Genomic DNA, 12,290 nt, shown 5'->3' with positions numbered 1-12,290 from the left:
AAAACCATTATGGAGAACAGTATGGAGATTCCTTAAAAAACTAAATATAGAACTACCATATGATCCAGTAGTCCCACTCCTGGGATTATATCCAGAGAAAACCATAATTTGAAAAACTACATGCACCCAAAGGTCATGGCAGCACTATTTATAATAGCCAAGACATGGAAGCAACCTAAATGTCTATCGACAGAAGAGTGGATAAAGAAGATGTGGTACATATATACAATGGAATATTACTCAGCCATAAAAAATAATGAAATAATGCCTTTATCAGCAACTTGGATGGACCTGGAGATTGTCACACTGAGTGAAGTAAGTCAGACAGAAAGACAAATATCCTATGATGTCGCTTATATATGGAATCTAAAAAAGTGGTACAAATGAACTTATTTACAAAACAGAAATAGAGTCACAGATGTAGAAAACAAACTTATGGTTACTGGGGGAAAGAGGGGTTAGGGATACATTGGGAGATTGGGATTGACATATACACACTGCTATATATAAAATAGATAACTAATAAGGACCTACTGTATAGCACAGGGAATTCTACTCAATACTCTATAATGACCTATACGAGAAAAGAATCTAAAAAAGAGTGGATACAATTATATGTATAACTGATTCACTTTGTTGTACACCTGAAACTAATACAAAATCATAAATCAGCTATACTCCAATAAAATTTTAAAAAATAAAAATAAAAATGCTCTACCCAGAAATAAATTTTTGAGTTTTAAAGGGATGAAAAGAGAAATATATCAGATGTCAGGGTCAGTGTGGATTTTTTCAGTCGAAATAAAAATGGTTGGTGGTTGGCCTGAGGTTAAGAGAAAAGGCAAGAGTAATGATCACACATATTTTTTAGAGAAGACTTTATTTGCCTGTGCAAATCAATCAGTCTACATTATTTGATTAGGCACTTAGTGAGTGCAGAGATCTTTATTAAGGACTGAGCCTGATGGAATATCCCTTTTTTAATTGGTCTCTTCTTTATTTTCTTGAAATTTCTATCTTAATCCTATTTAAAGAGAATCAAATAAAAGGGAAATTTTGGGAGTCTCTGGAAAGATACTAAAAAGGTAAGGCAGTCCTATAGGTAGTATTTGGAAGGAATGTTAAGAACCCATTGATACCTAGAAAGCTAGGAACTCATCATGTACATATATGAATTCAATACACAGTGACTCCTGGTTCATACTCTCACCTTTTGGTTACTGTCTTCCTTCACAGAGCAGTTCACAGTGAATGGCATTCAGGGGCCAATCTTGGCTCCATTAGGTGGAAAAGCTGAGTTCCGTAGCCAGCTGTCCCCACCACAGAGTGCAGAACACATGAAAATACGCTGGTTCTAGAACCACTACACAAAACCTGTTCACCTGTACTGAAATGGTAAAGACTTGTATGGAGAAACCATCTCCAAGTATGTGGAGTGGACAGAGCTCCTGAAAGAAGTCACTGGAGAGGGTAAGGTGACCCTCAGGTTCCTTAATGTGAATGCTGCTGCTGATGGGTGGTACCACTGTTTCTTCAAAGATGGTGATTTCTGTGATGAGGCCATCAGAGAAGTGAAGGTCACAGGTAAGGATGGATCCCTCTGAGGCTTCTATGCATCCACAATTCTCAATCCATCTGAGGCTGAGTATTAGGAATATTCTTAGTGTTCCTGACCATTTCATATTACAGGGTTTGCTTAGCAAGTTCAAATTCATGCATTTAGTCTTTAAATGGGGAAGAGTGTTGGATTAAGAATGCAAATTGTGTCTGTGCACATATTACCTTTATCGGCAAGAACTGTCTGTTTTCCCAGGTCCATGTGCACTGTTAGATCTTTAAAGTATCAACAGAATCCTTTCAGGATTTGATACTATATTTTTCAATTATTTTTGACAACACTTTAGTAAAACTTGACTCTATAAACCACCTAAATCTTTACAACTGTCTCCTTAATGATCATTCTTGTTCCCATTTCTCCCTGACTCAATTTGCTGACTACGTAGTTCTTAAATATAGTTCAGAAAGCCTTCATCTGTAATCTTCTGTGTCCTCCAATATCACCTCAGTCATGGTTTTCTGAATAACAAAGAAATGGTGGCAAGATGGAGGACTTGAAGTAAACTGAAAGGCTTCCAAATGTGAGGGCACAAGGGTAGGGACCTAGGCCCATTCACATTTAACATTTTCATTAGTTATTGTGACGTTCATCTGTATTACCTAGAGCTAAGCTATTCAATATGATAGCCACTAGCCACATGTGGCTACTTACATTTATATTTAAATTAAATAAAATTAAAATTAGGCAAAATTTAAAGTAAAAAATTAAATAAATAGAAAATTTAGTTCTTTACTCTCACTGACCACATCTTGATCTTAGCCAAAAAGCCAATAAGGGATCACTGACCACATCTTAGGTGCTAAAGTCTCACATTGCAAAAAGCTACTGAATGGACAGCACAGATATGGACTATTTCCATCACTGCAGAAACTTTTATCAGACAGAGCTGCTCTAGAGGAACTCTTTAAATCTCTACTCATTCTTTCTTTGCCCACGCATTAGGCAATTCTTAACATCCCCAGCAATGTCCTAAAAATTTTCAAAAACTTGTTTATTTTCTCTAAACTGATATCTACTGCTTTATTTTGATAATAGTAGTGTGTTACCTGTTTTATTCAAAGAGCACATAAATTAAAGTTTCAATTAAAGTCGCAAACTTGCCTTTATGCTATTTACTGCTTATTAATAAATTATGGTAGCTCATATGTGACTAACGATGAAGATACAAGAAAAAATGTTACACTATAAATTCTATGAGGACTGAGATCTTGATTGTTTTTGTTCATCATTACGTCCATGGACCTAGCCCAGTCTCCTAGATTTAGTAAATAATCAATAAATATTTTTGACTAAGTGAATAAATGAAACAAAAAGGCATTTCCTCTCCTGACTTTTTAGGACCAGGTTGTTAATTTGGATATCATACCCCTTCAGTCTGGCTTAGCCTTTTTCCCTTTTGATTAGCTTGTAGAAGCAATCAGAGCCCCACAGCGCTTGACTATCAGTGTATCTAAGGGCATAAGGTTTAAAGTAGAAGAAGGGGGCTTTTCTTTCTCTCTTACGTTTCCCCATCCCTTCACCTAAATATTGTTTTCCCCTTTCTTTCCAACCAGCTACAAGCCTGGAAACGCAGATTCTTGTGCATCCTCCTAATACCAAAGGTCTTTTAGTGGAGTGTAATTCAAGAGGTTGGTTCCTGCAACCTCAAATGGAATGGAGAGACAGCAGAGGAGAGATCATTCTACCTTCATCAAAATTTCACTCACAGCATACTGACAAATCGTTCAATCTGAAGATGACCCTTCTTCTAAGATGGAGCTCCTATGGGAATGTCACTTGCTACCTTCGAAACCTGTAACTGGTCAAGAGGAAGGAACAAGCATTGTCCTATCAGGTGAGATCTGTGTGTTTGTTCTTCAGATGATGGCCATTGTCATCAAATTTATAAACTAAAGAGAAAAATTAATACACTTTCTTCACTTGGTTTTCAGGATATTATGTTCTCTTGGCTTTGTTCACCATCTTGCTTGTCTTCTTTCTTATTCTCTTCTGCTACTTCATCTTTTTCGCTCCGCCTTCTTGATATACGAGTTTCCCAGGGCATAGTCTTTGAGTCTTTTTTTCTCTATTGTGACTTAATTCTATCTCAAGGCTTTACATAAAACCAATATGATAAGAATTCCTCGAATGATATCTTCTACCCAGACCTCTCTCCCAAACTCTAGTCTCATCTCTAAACTCAGCATCTCAGTGTGGAAGTCTAGTAAATATCCTCAATCGCACAGATCAAAAACTAAACTCTTAATCAGCTGTCAACTTGTGTGATGTACTGCCTTCCCAGTCACACTTCTTACTTTTATTTTCTCAGAAAAAAATCCTTGAAGTCATCCTTGACTGCCATCTTTCTCTTATATTCTACATCACACGTGTCGAGAGATAATACTAGCTTTACCTTTAAAATATACCCAGAGTCTCACCACTTCTTACCACCTTTGCTGCCCTCCAAGTCTGAGACACCATCACCCATGGTCTGAACATTGGCAATAGCAACTGAAAAGTTCTCCCTACTACTTCTCTTGTCCACTATGGTATATTCTCAACACATGGAGAGGAGGATCCATTTAAAACATGAGATATATGTCACCCTCTGTTCAAGACCCTGCAATTGTTCCCCATTTTATTCAAAGTAAAATGCGCCACCAATGTCCTGCACTATCTCTGCCCCTGTTACCTATCTGACCTCATCCCCTAATGTTCTCTATGTCTGCTCTAGTCTAGTCACACAGAACTCCTTGCTGTTCCCCAACCGTGACAGAACTGCTCCTGCCTGGGGTCTTTGCTCCAGTTGTTCCCTCTTCCCAGAATGTTATAATTCCAATAAATTACCTATCTCCTTCAAATCTATACTCAAGTCTCACCTTGTAAGTAAGGACCACTTTGACAAACCAACTTGGAAAAATGCAACCTTTACCACCCCCTCCACCTGGTATTTTCTATCACCTTACCCTCTTTTAATTTTTCTTTTTTATATAGTAGTATCACCTTTTTTTTTTTTTTGTGGTACGCGGGCCTCTCACTGTTGTGGCCTCTCCCGTTGCGGAGAACAGGCTCCGGACGAGTAGGCTCAGCGGCCATGGCTCATGGGCCCAGCTGCTCTGCGGCATGTGGGATCTTCCCGGACCGGGGCACGAACCCATGTCTCCTGCATCGGCAGGCGGACTCTCAACCACTGCGCCACCAGGGAAGCCCGTAGTATCACCTTTTAACCTGCTATGTAACTTATTTATTATGTTTATTGTCACTTATCTATCTCCCTTTCTAAAACATGAAGATAGAGATCTTTGTTGTAATATACCCCAGTTTCTTCAAATATTGCATGGCACATAGTAGGTAAGCAATAAATAATCAATACTTGAATGATTGAAATAAAATAAAATGAGTGCCTTGGAAACTGCTGAGTAAATGTACATGTATTAGTATTTGTATATGTCTGTGAAATTCATGTTGGACAGATGCTGAGAGGGGTATCCCAATTCAAGATTATTATAATAGGAATAAGTTCCCAACAGGTTTAGCAGTTTACTACTTTTAGAACATTTTTGTGTTTATTTCTCTGGGCAGAAAGACATCAGATTCCCAAACAAAATGATAGGTGTCTATGCCCAGTATGTGCAAACCAGCAAACTAAAGCAGGTGCTTGTTCGCACGAATAGGAAAGGAGGAAAGCTTATGTAAACGTATGTCTCAATGTATTCAAGAAGAATAATGCCAGACCCAGTGAATACATTGGAGAATTCAGAACTGCGCATATATTGGTTGCTTAGACAAAAGGACTGAAGGACTGAGTTGGTCTGAGGCTTAGTAGGAAGAACCCAGCTCTGCCTTAGGGAGAACGTGAGACAGAATGGATGGGAAGAATTGGGGTGAGAAGCCTTCATTCACCTTTGCTCCAGTCTCAAACTAATCACACTGGGCTCAGTCCCACTCTGGACCCTTTGTCACTTTTCACTCACCCAATTATAACTACCTCCCCAAACTGGCTTAGGTCTAATATCCCACTGTCATGAGGTCTTGAATGCTTTAGATGAATCTATTTCCGATAAACTGTATTTATCGGAAACATTGTATTCTGCTACAATGTATACATTGTATTCCATGGAATACAATTTGGATACAGATTCTGGTCATAATTCTGGTTCTGCTGCTGACATTTATCATGGTGCCCAGTGTCGATTTATATTACAGATTACAAGGTAAGTGGGTTTGAAGGGCAGGAGATATAAAGTGGGGGTGGGAGAGCTAAAGCTGCCTGACCCTTGATTCCCAAGCCCATCTACCTCAGGAAGTTCTAAACTCTCGGGACAAATGTTAGACATACGCCCTCCATCATTCCTTGGTCCTAGATATTCTTTAGCCATGGAGCTTCTGACAATGCTGTTTATCTGAAAGCCTGGGCTTTCTTGTACCTCAGTCAAATTGAAATCCTTTTTTTTCCCGTATGGTGATAGCTTTCCCAACAAACTGGGAGAGCTTTTTAACATTTAGCATTTAACATGTAACACAGTTTACACATATTTCTTACTTGACTCCTTAAATGGTCCAGGGGCAGGAAATAAAGTGCTAATTATACAGGGCAGAAACAGCGAGCAGAGGTCACTTAATAGTCCACAGCATCAGGAAAATAGAACAGGCAGGGAGAGTTACACCAGGTGGCCTACCCTTCCTAGGGAGAAAGTTTTCATCCATCTCAACTATGTTGTATTGGGGGAAATGGACTTGGAGGATTTGGGGGAAAATTTTAAGACACAAAATAACTGTTTAATTTGAGGGTGTGCTCACTTTTAAAAGCTTCAAATGCACGGATCCTTTCTGGTATAGCTCTATCTTTCAAGACTACATTCTTCTGAGGTCTCTTTCTGCCTGAAAACCTGGACTTCCACAAAGACTCTCTCTTTGGTAGGTCAATGTTCTGCATGTTCTCCAGGAGCACAGCTGACAGGAGCCACAGTTCACAGTCTCTTGTATGTTCCAGAGCAGGTACCAAATACTATCTGCTTATTACCTGACACACAGATGAGCAAGACCCCTCCCGGGTCCCTTGGTGTATGGTGCTGTGTCCCACAAATCCTATAGAGGTACTTCTGTTTATGCATGGATGCCACATTTTTGTTGTTGATGGGGAGATAAAAATGAGGGTTATCTTATGCCACCATGATGCTCATGAGCCTTTGTATCCCATATTTTAAACACTAAGTTAGACTGTGTATAGTACTCCCCAGCAGAGGACTGGGCACGACCTGTGGTAGTAAGCACCCCCGTCATAGACTATTTTCATGGAAAGACTATATAGCCAAGGTACACCACGACGTGTGCTAAATAAGATTTTAAACAAAATGCTGTCTAACCAGCCTTCCATTGATGAAATTCTTACTTTCAGAGCTCTTATGATCTCTTAGGCAGTTGAGACGTCTCCAGACCTATCCTACTCCAGCCTATTTTGAACCCAGACAACACAAGGACTAGTGCATAACTTTGTCTCATCCTCCAAATGAGACACGTAGATTGATGGACTAGATAGAGAAAAAGAAAGATAAGTTGCTTTTCTCTGGGTCTGTTTAGGCTCAGCCCCAAACTGGTCCCATCCTAGAAACAGCTCTGCTTATCGTCCCAGTGACACACAGCTTTAGACCTAAGCCTTTAGATCCTTGGGATCCTCTAGTCCTAAGCCTTAGCCATAGTTTTTTCCCTTGGTCCTATTCTAAATAAATACAAAGGGATGGCATTAAAATATATCTCTTGCTTTCTTGGTGCATTTCCCCCAGTGCAAAGTGTCTCCACACCAATAACTGATGATTATCTCTTTCTTCCTTCAGATTGCTCCTGCAATGTGATACCTCCTTGGTCAGTGGGCACACCGGTAGTCTTGACTTCAATACGTGTGAGTGTCTTCCTCATTATCTATTTGCATCACAAAAAAAGAGGCATGTGGGACCAGAAAGATGAGAACTTCATGAAAGTATCTCCTTTCCCAAGTGTTTAGTAGCTGGCAAAACATTTAGCTGAAGAAGAGTAACAGGCTATTTATCAGAAAGCCTGGGCTTCTTGTACCTCAAATATTTGTTTGAATTGCATGAACAATAAACTTTTGGATCTCATGTCATTGAGTTTGGATTCCAGCCTCCAAATTTATGGGCTTAATGATACAAACTGATGATGCTTCTCCTCCATAGCAAAAGAACATATTTCTTTCAGTGTAATAGCTCTATTTTTGCCAAAAATCCAGCCATCATTTCACTTAATAAAATATGCCAATTCTTCCTGTACTTTAATCTTAGAGGAGATAATAATTCAGTATATCTTAAACTTTTGGGGTCATAGACTATTTTAGAGACTGATGCAAAGTAAAAAAGTCCTCTTCTCAAAATAATTCATACGTCCACAGATATTTCGCTTAAGTTTATGGTCTGTATGGACAACTGAAACTGATCCTTGTCCTCTTTGACTCTTTTTTTTTTTTTTTTTTTGCGGTACGCGGGCCTCTCACTGTTGTGGTCTCTCCCGTTGCGGAGCACAGGCTCCGGCCGCACAGGTTCAGCGGCCATGGCTCACGGGCCCAGCCGCTCCGCGGCATGTGGGATCTTCCCGGACCGGGTCACGAACCCGTGTCCTCTGCATCGGCAGGCGGACTCTCTGACTCTCTTTAAGGGTGAAATTGAAAAGGCAATTGTGAAAGTTTGAGGATAGCTGAACCCAACATATTGTAAAATGTGTCATCAGCTCTATCTTTGAGGTCCCCATGGAAATTATGTATACATGTCAATGATCAGCAAGGTAAGGTAATTTTTTTATTATAGCTGGAGCTGTAGCTATAGCCAAAAATCACAATGCAGAAGTCACAAAGTAGCGCTGAACAATTCAGAGGATTTCATTTATTAATTTTCTCCTATGAAATAAAGACAAAATACCCTAAACCAGACCAGACTGAAAGTGTTTTTGTAGTTTACTCTAAGAAAGTCCATACCTGAGTCTTGCTTATTAACCATGTTAGCAGACTAAATGCCGTATCCATCAGTGCTGGAGGAAAGAAGCAAGATGCTATGATAATAGCTAGTATATATTAAATATTTATTATGTGCAGTATGCATTTTATAAGATTAATATATTTAATTTTCAGTGAATTAGATTTTATCTGTGATAAAATCTGGTACACAAAGAAGTTGAATAGCTATTCACACCGTTAAATGATGGTGGTGCCAGGACCCCAGCCAGGCACTTAGACTCCTTAGCCCTCTGTTTCAACAGCTGTAGTGTACTGTTCCTCTATGAAAAGACTAAAAATAAAGTAAAAAAGAAAGAGATATTTAGTCATAGCAGCCTTGTGAAAGAGAATTTATCATTACAGGGAAATATAGCCTGGGCATTTAGCGATTTATGAGGCTTCCATTAGATATAACTGAAAGCCCCAAGAATAGGCTGCAGGTCACTGTCATTGTTGAAGCAGACCCGGAATCCTTAAGAATCTGGGGGGCTTCCCTGGTGGCGCAGTGATTGAGACCCCGTGCCCCGGTCCGGGAAGATCCCACATGCCGTGGAACGGCTGGGCCCGTGAGCCATGGCCGCTGAGCCTGTGCGGCCGGAGCCTGTGCTCCGCAACGGGAGAGGCCACAACAGTGAGAGGCCCGCGTACCAAAAAAAAAAAAAAAAAGAATGAATCTGCGAATTAAAATTTTATTTTTGCTTGCTCTACCTTGAGGACCTAAAGTTGAGTCATTGATCACAGAAGCCTCCACCCACACTGCTCACGACTCCTGGTAATTACGCAGGTAACACACATCCACTAACCTCTTTTATAATTGCTACTGAACTTTCTTCTCTTTACCTAAAATGGACTTTCCCCTGAAGGTACTGCTTCCTCTACAACTATCTCATTTAGCAACCTTCTTCCCTATTTAGGCAGCTTGCTGTTTGCTGTGCCTTTCTGGACTGATTTTCCTTCTTGAGGCTTATCAATTCAGAAACCTCTTATCAATTCATTTAACAAATATGAATTGCCAGGGAATTCCACGAGCATTGTACATTTTAATTCTGCAAGAGATGCAGAAGACACTCAATCTGCAAGAGATGTATACCGTTTATTTCCAAGAACCAGTGCCAGGCTAGAGTCAGACTTCTTGGCAATACTATTACCTGTGTGAACTTGGGAAAGTTATTTTAAGTCTCTGAACTGCAGTTTCCTCATCTTTAAAATATTGATGATGATGCCTACTTCACAAGGTTATTTTAGGTTAAATTAGTCAATATATCAAAGTCATTTGGCCTGGCTTCGCACATAGTACAAACACTAATGTATGATATTATTGTTACTATCATTACTATTAGCATAATCTAGGGATTCTGTCTCAATTCCCTCTCTGGTGTCTTATCTGCTACATGTGTTTGTCATCATCCTTCTCCCCTTTTCTCCTAAGCTTATGGCATGTCTTTCTTCACTCGCACCCCACCATCATCTTAACTTTCCTTCTAAGCATGGACAGCTCTAGCCATGCTTAGAAGCTATGCTTCCTAGCCATGTAGGAAGGAAAGAAAATTAAAAACTCAGCTTAGATTTAAACACACACACACACACACACACAATCCTCTGAATAAATACTTGTAGCATCTTTGTACTATCTTCCAAGTTTTTCTTTCAATTTTGTTTTAAATTATTTTCTATCTTTTATGAGAAGAGGTTTGAAGTTCTCCTAAATGTTAATGTGAGAAAAATAGAGGTATGTGACCAAGAGAGAGACTTACAGACTCTCCACTCTCTGATCCTTATGCACACACTCCCAGGGCAATTTTGCTATTTTTAAAAAATTTATGCTATTACCCTTATAAAAGGGATCTCTGATCTAGTTAAGGGCAGAGAATTTATATCAAATTATAGCAGAAAGTAGATATTAATTAGGTGAACGCTTTACCCTCCATTTGTACAGTCTAAGACCGTATGGAATATATCATGTGGGCAACAACCTTGGTGACTTCAGAGTTTTCACTTCTCCAACAAGAATATTGTCAATTATTTCAACTGTTATTTCAAGGACGTGGATTTAAGACTCCTGACTTCAGCTTCCTCATCCTCACCATCTTGGTTGTCTTTCTCTACAAGGTAGTATGAATCAGTGAACAATCATGTCAGTGAAACAAACTGGGGTTGATATAAGAAAGTAATTTTTAATAGACATAGCTGTCCAGTAATGAAACAGATACCCTAACTGTTGGCAATGGTGTTCCCATCACAAGACATATTAATCAATATTATGAGTTAGGGGTGTTTTCCACCTTTATAATCACCCAGAAAACATACTTTACAGAAGACTTCTGCTCCAGATAAGAGGATGACTTTTGAGAATTGTAAGATCTCTTTCATCTCAGAGATTCTGTTCATCTTAGGCTATTCTATTTCACCATACTCCTCAAGAGGTCTAGAATTCTTGAGGGGTTACAGCACCACATAAAGAAGATAAAGGTATAATGTGTCTATCTGTCCTTCAGACTCTGGCCAACCAGAGCAAGTGTCATGATGCTTGGGTGGAAGAATGGGTATCTGCCTCTTTGCAGCCTTCTTCCAGACTTAGGCCAAATGTACTCATCCCCAGGGTCATCCACATAACCCAGCCTACTTCTCCTTCACCCACACATAAGCCCAGAAGTATGGAGTAATAGGAACGTGAAAAGTAAATTTATTGGTCTGTAATTCAGTTCTCCTTTCCCTCTGTGACCCTTTTAATTCTTGCATCTCTTTCCAGTCCCCATTTCAGATCCACATTTCCAGTTGGATGTCATGTAGTTGGAAGATATGACTCTGATCCTGTGTGTTCTGATGGTCTTTATCACCATGGTCATTTCCTTTATTTACTTTATATTCAGAAGTAAATGGAATGGGAAGGGTGGTAACTCAGAAGGCATCTTTCTTCCAACTGGTCTCCAGATACAATCTCAGATTGTAGCCTTCTTGAGGCTCCTGGGGTTTCTACAAAAGTGACTTTTCCAGTCTTTGTGCCTTAATAACTGGGGAAAGCAACAAAGACTTGTAGATTTTCTCTTGCTCTGTTAATGTGCAAAGCTCTTGGTGGATTTGATGTGATAATAATACACTAGAGATTTTCCTGCCAGAACGTGTACTTTTCTAATGATATCTTTGGCACATGTAATGAAACTACACATGTAATGAAGCTGCCCAAGCCAGGATGATAATATTCTCAGGATAACTCTAAATTCAACTAAATATGATTATGGAGGAAAGAAAAAAGAAGTGAGGGGAGTACCTGTTTATTAAAAAAAAAAACAACAAGAGAAAAAATAAGGTGATTTTGAGACCAGGTTTTACTCAGGCTAGAGAAGAAAGGTTGCTTAATGAAAAGAACATAGTGTTTGAATCCAGAGAGTTGGGTTTCTATCCTGACTTAACCATGCTGAGTGACCTTGGGTTAATGGCTTATCCCTTCTGATCTACTTTTATTTCCTCCACGAAATGCGGAATATAATTATGAGATTGTGAAGATTAGAAATTTTGATGTAAAACGTCTAACATTGTGCCTGATAAACAACAAATATCACATGCACACACATGCATGCATATACCTGCACATACACACACATCAGGGAGGCAATCAGAGGGAGAGAAGACCAGAAGTGGTCAGATTCTACCCCAGTGAAATCTGTCTATCTCGTCCTCTCTGCTTCTATATCT

General features: G+C 39.4%; 1 protein-coding gene across 1 annotated transcript; it reads left to right on the top strand.

Moving 5' to 3' along the window:
* Positions 1–1,223: 1,223 nt before the first annotated feature.
* On the top strand, positions 1,224–11,582 carry LOC137208826 (putative selection and upkeep of intraepithelial T-cells protein 1 homolog; the record flags this gene model as incomplete). Its single annotated transcript, XM_067709552.1, is given in 6 exon segments — positions 1,224–1,584; positions 3,172–3,405; positions 3,408–3,461; positions 5,710–5,811; positions 7,432–7,539; positions 11,347–11,582. Coding segments are annotated over 6 exon segments (1,095 nt in total), but the record flags the coding sequence as incomplete, so codon positions are not given.
* Positions 11,583–12,290: the final 708 nt, after the last annotated feature.

The sequence above is a fragment of the Pseudorca crassidens genome, chromosome 2 (assembly GCF_039906515.1).
Source record: "Pseudorca crassidens isolate mPseCra1 chromosome 2, mPseCra1.hap1, whole genome shotgun sequence".
NCBI lineage: Eukaryota > Metazoa > Chordata > Mammalia > Artiodactyla > Delphinidae > Pseudorca > Pseudorca crassidens.
This window is presented reverse-complemented; position numbering and strand designations above follow the sequence as displayed.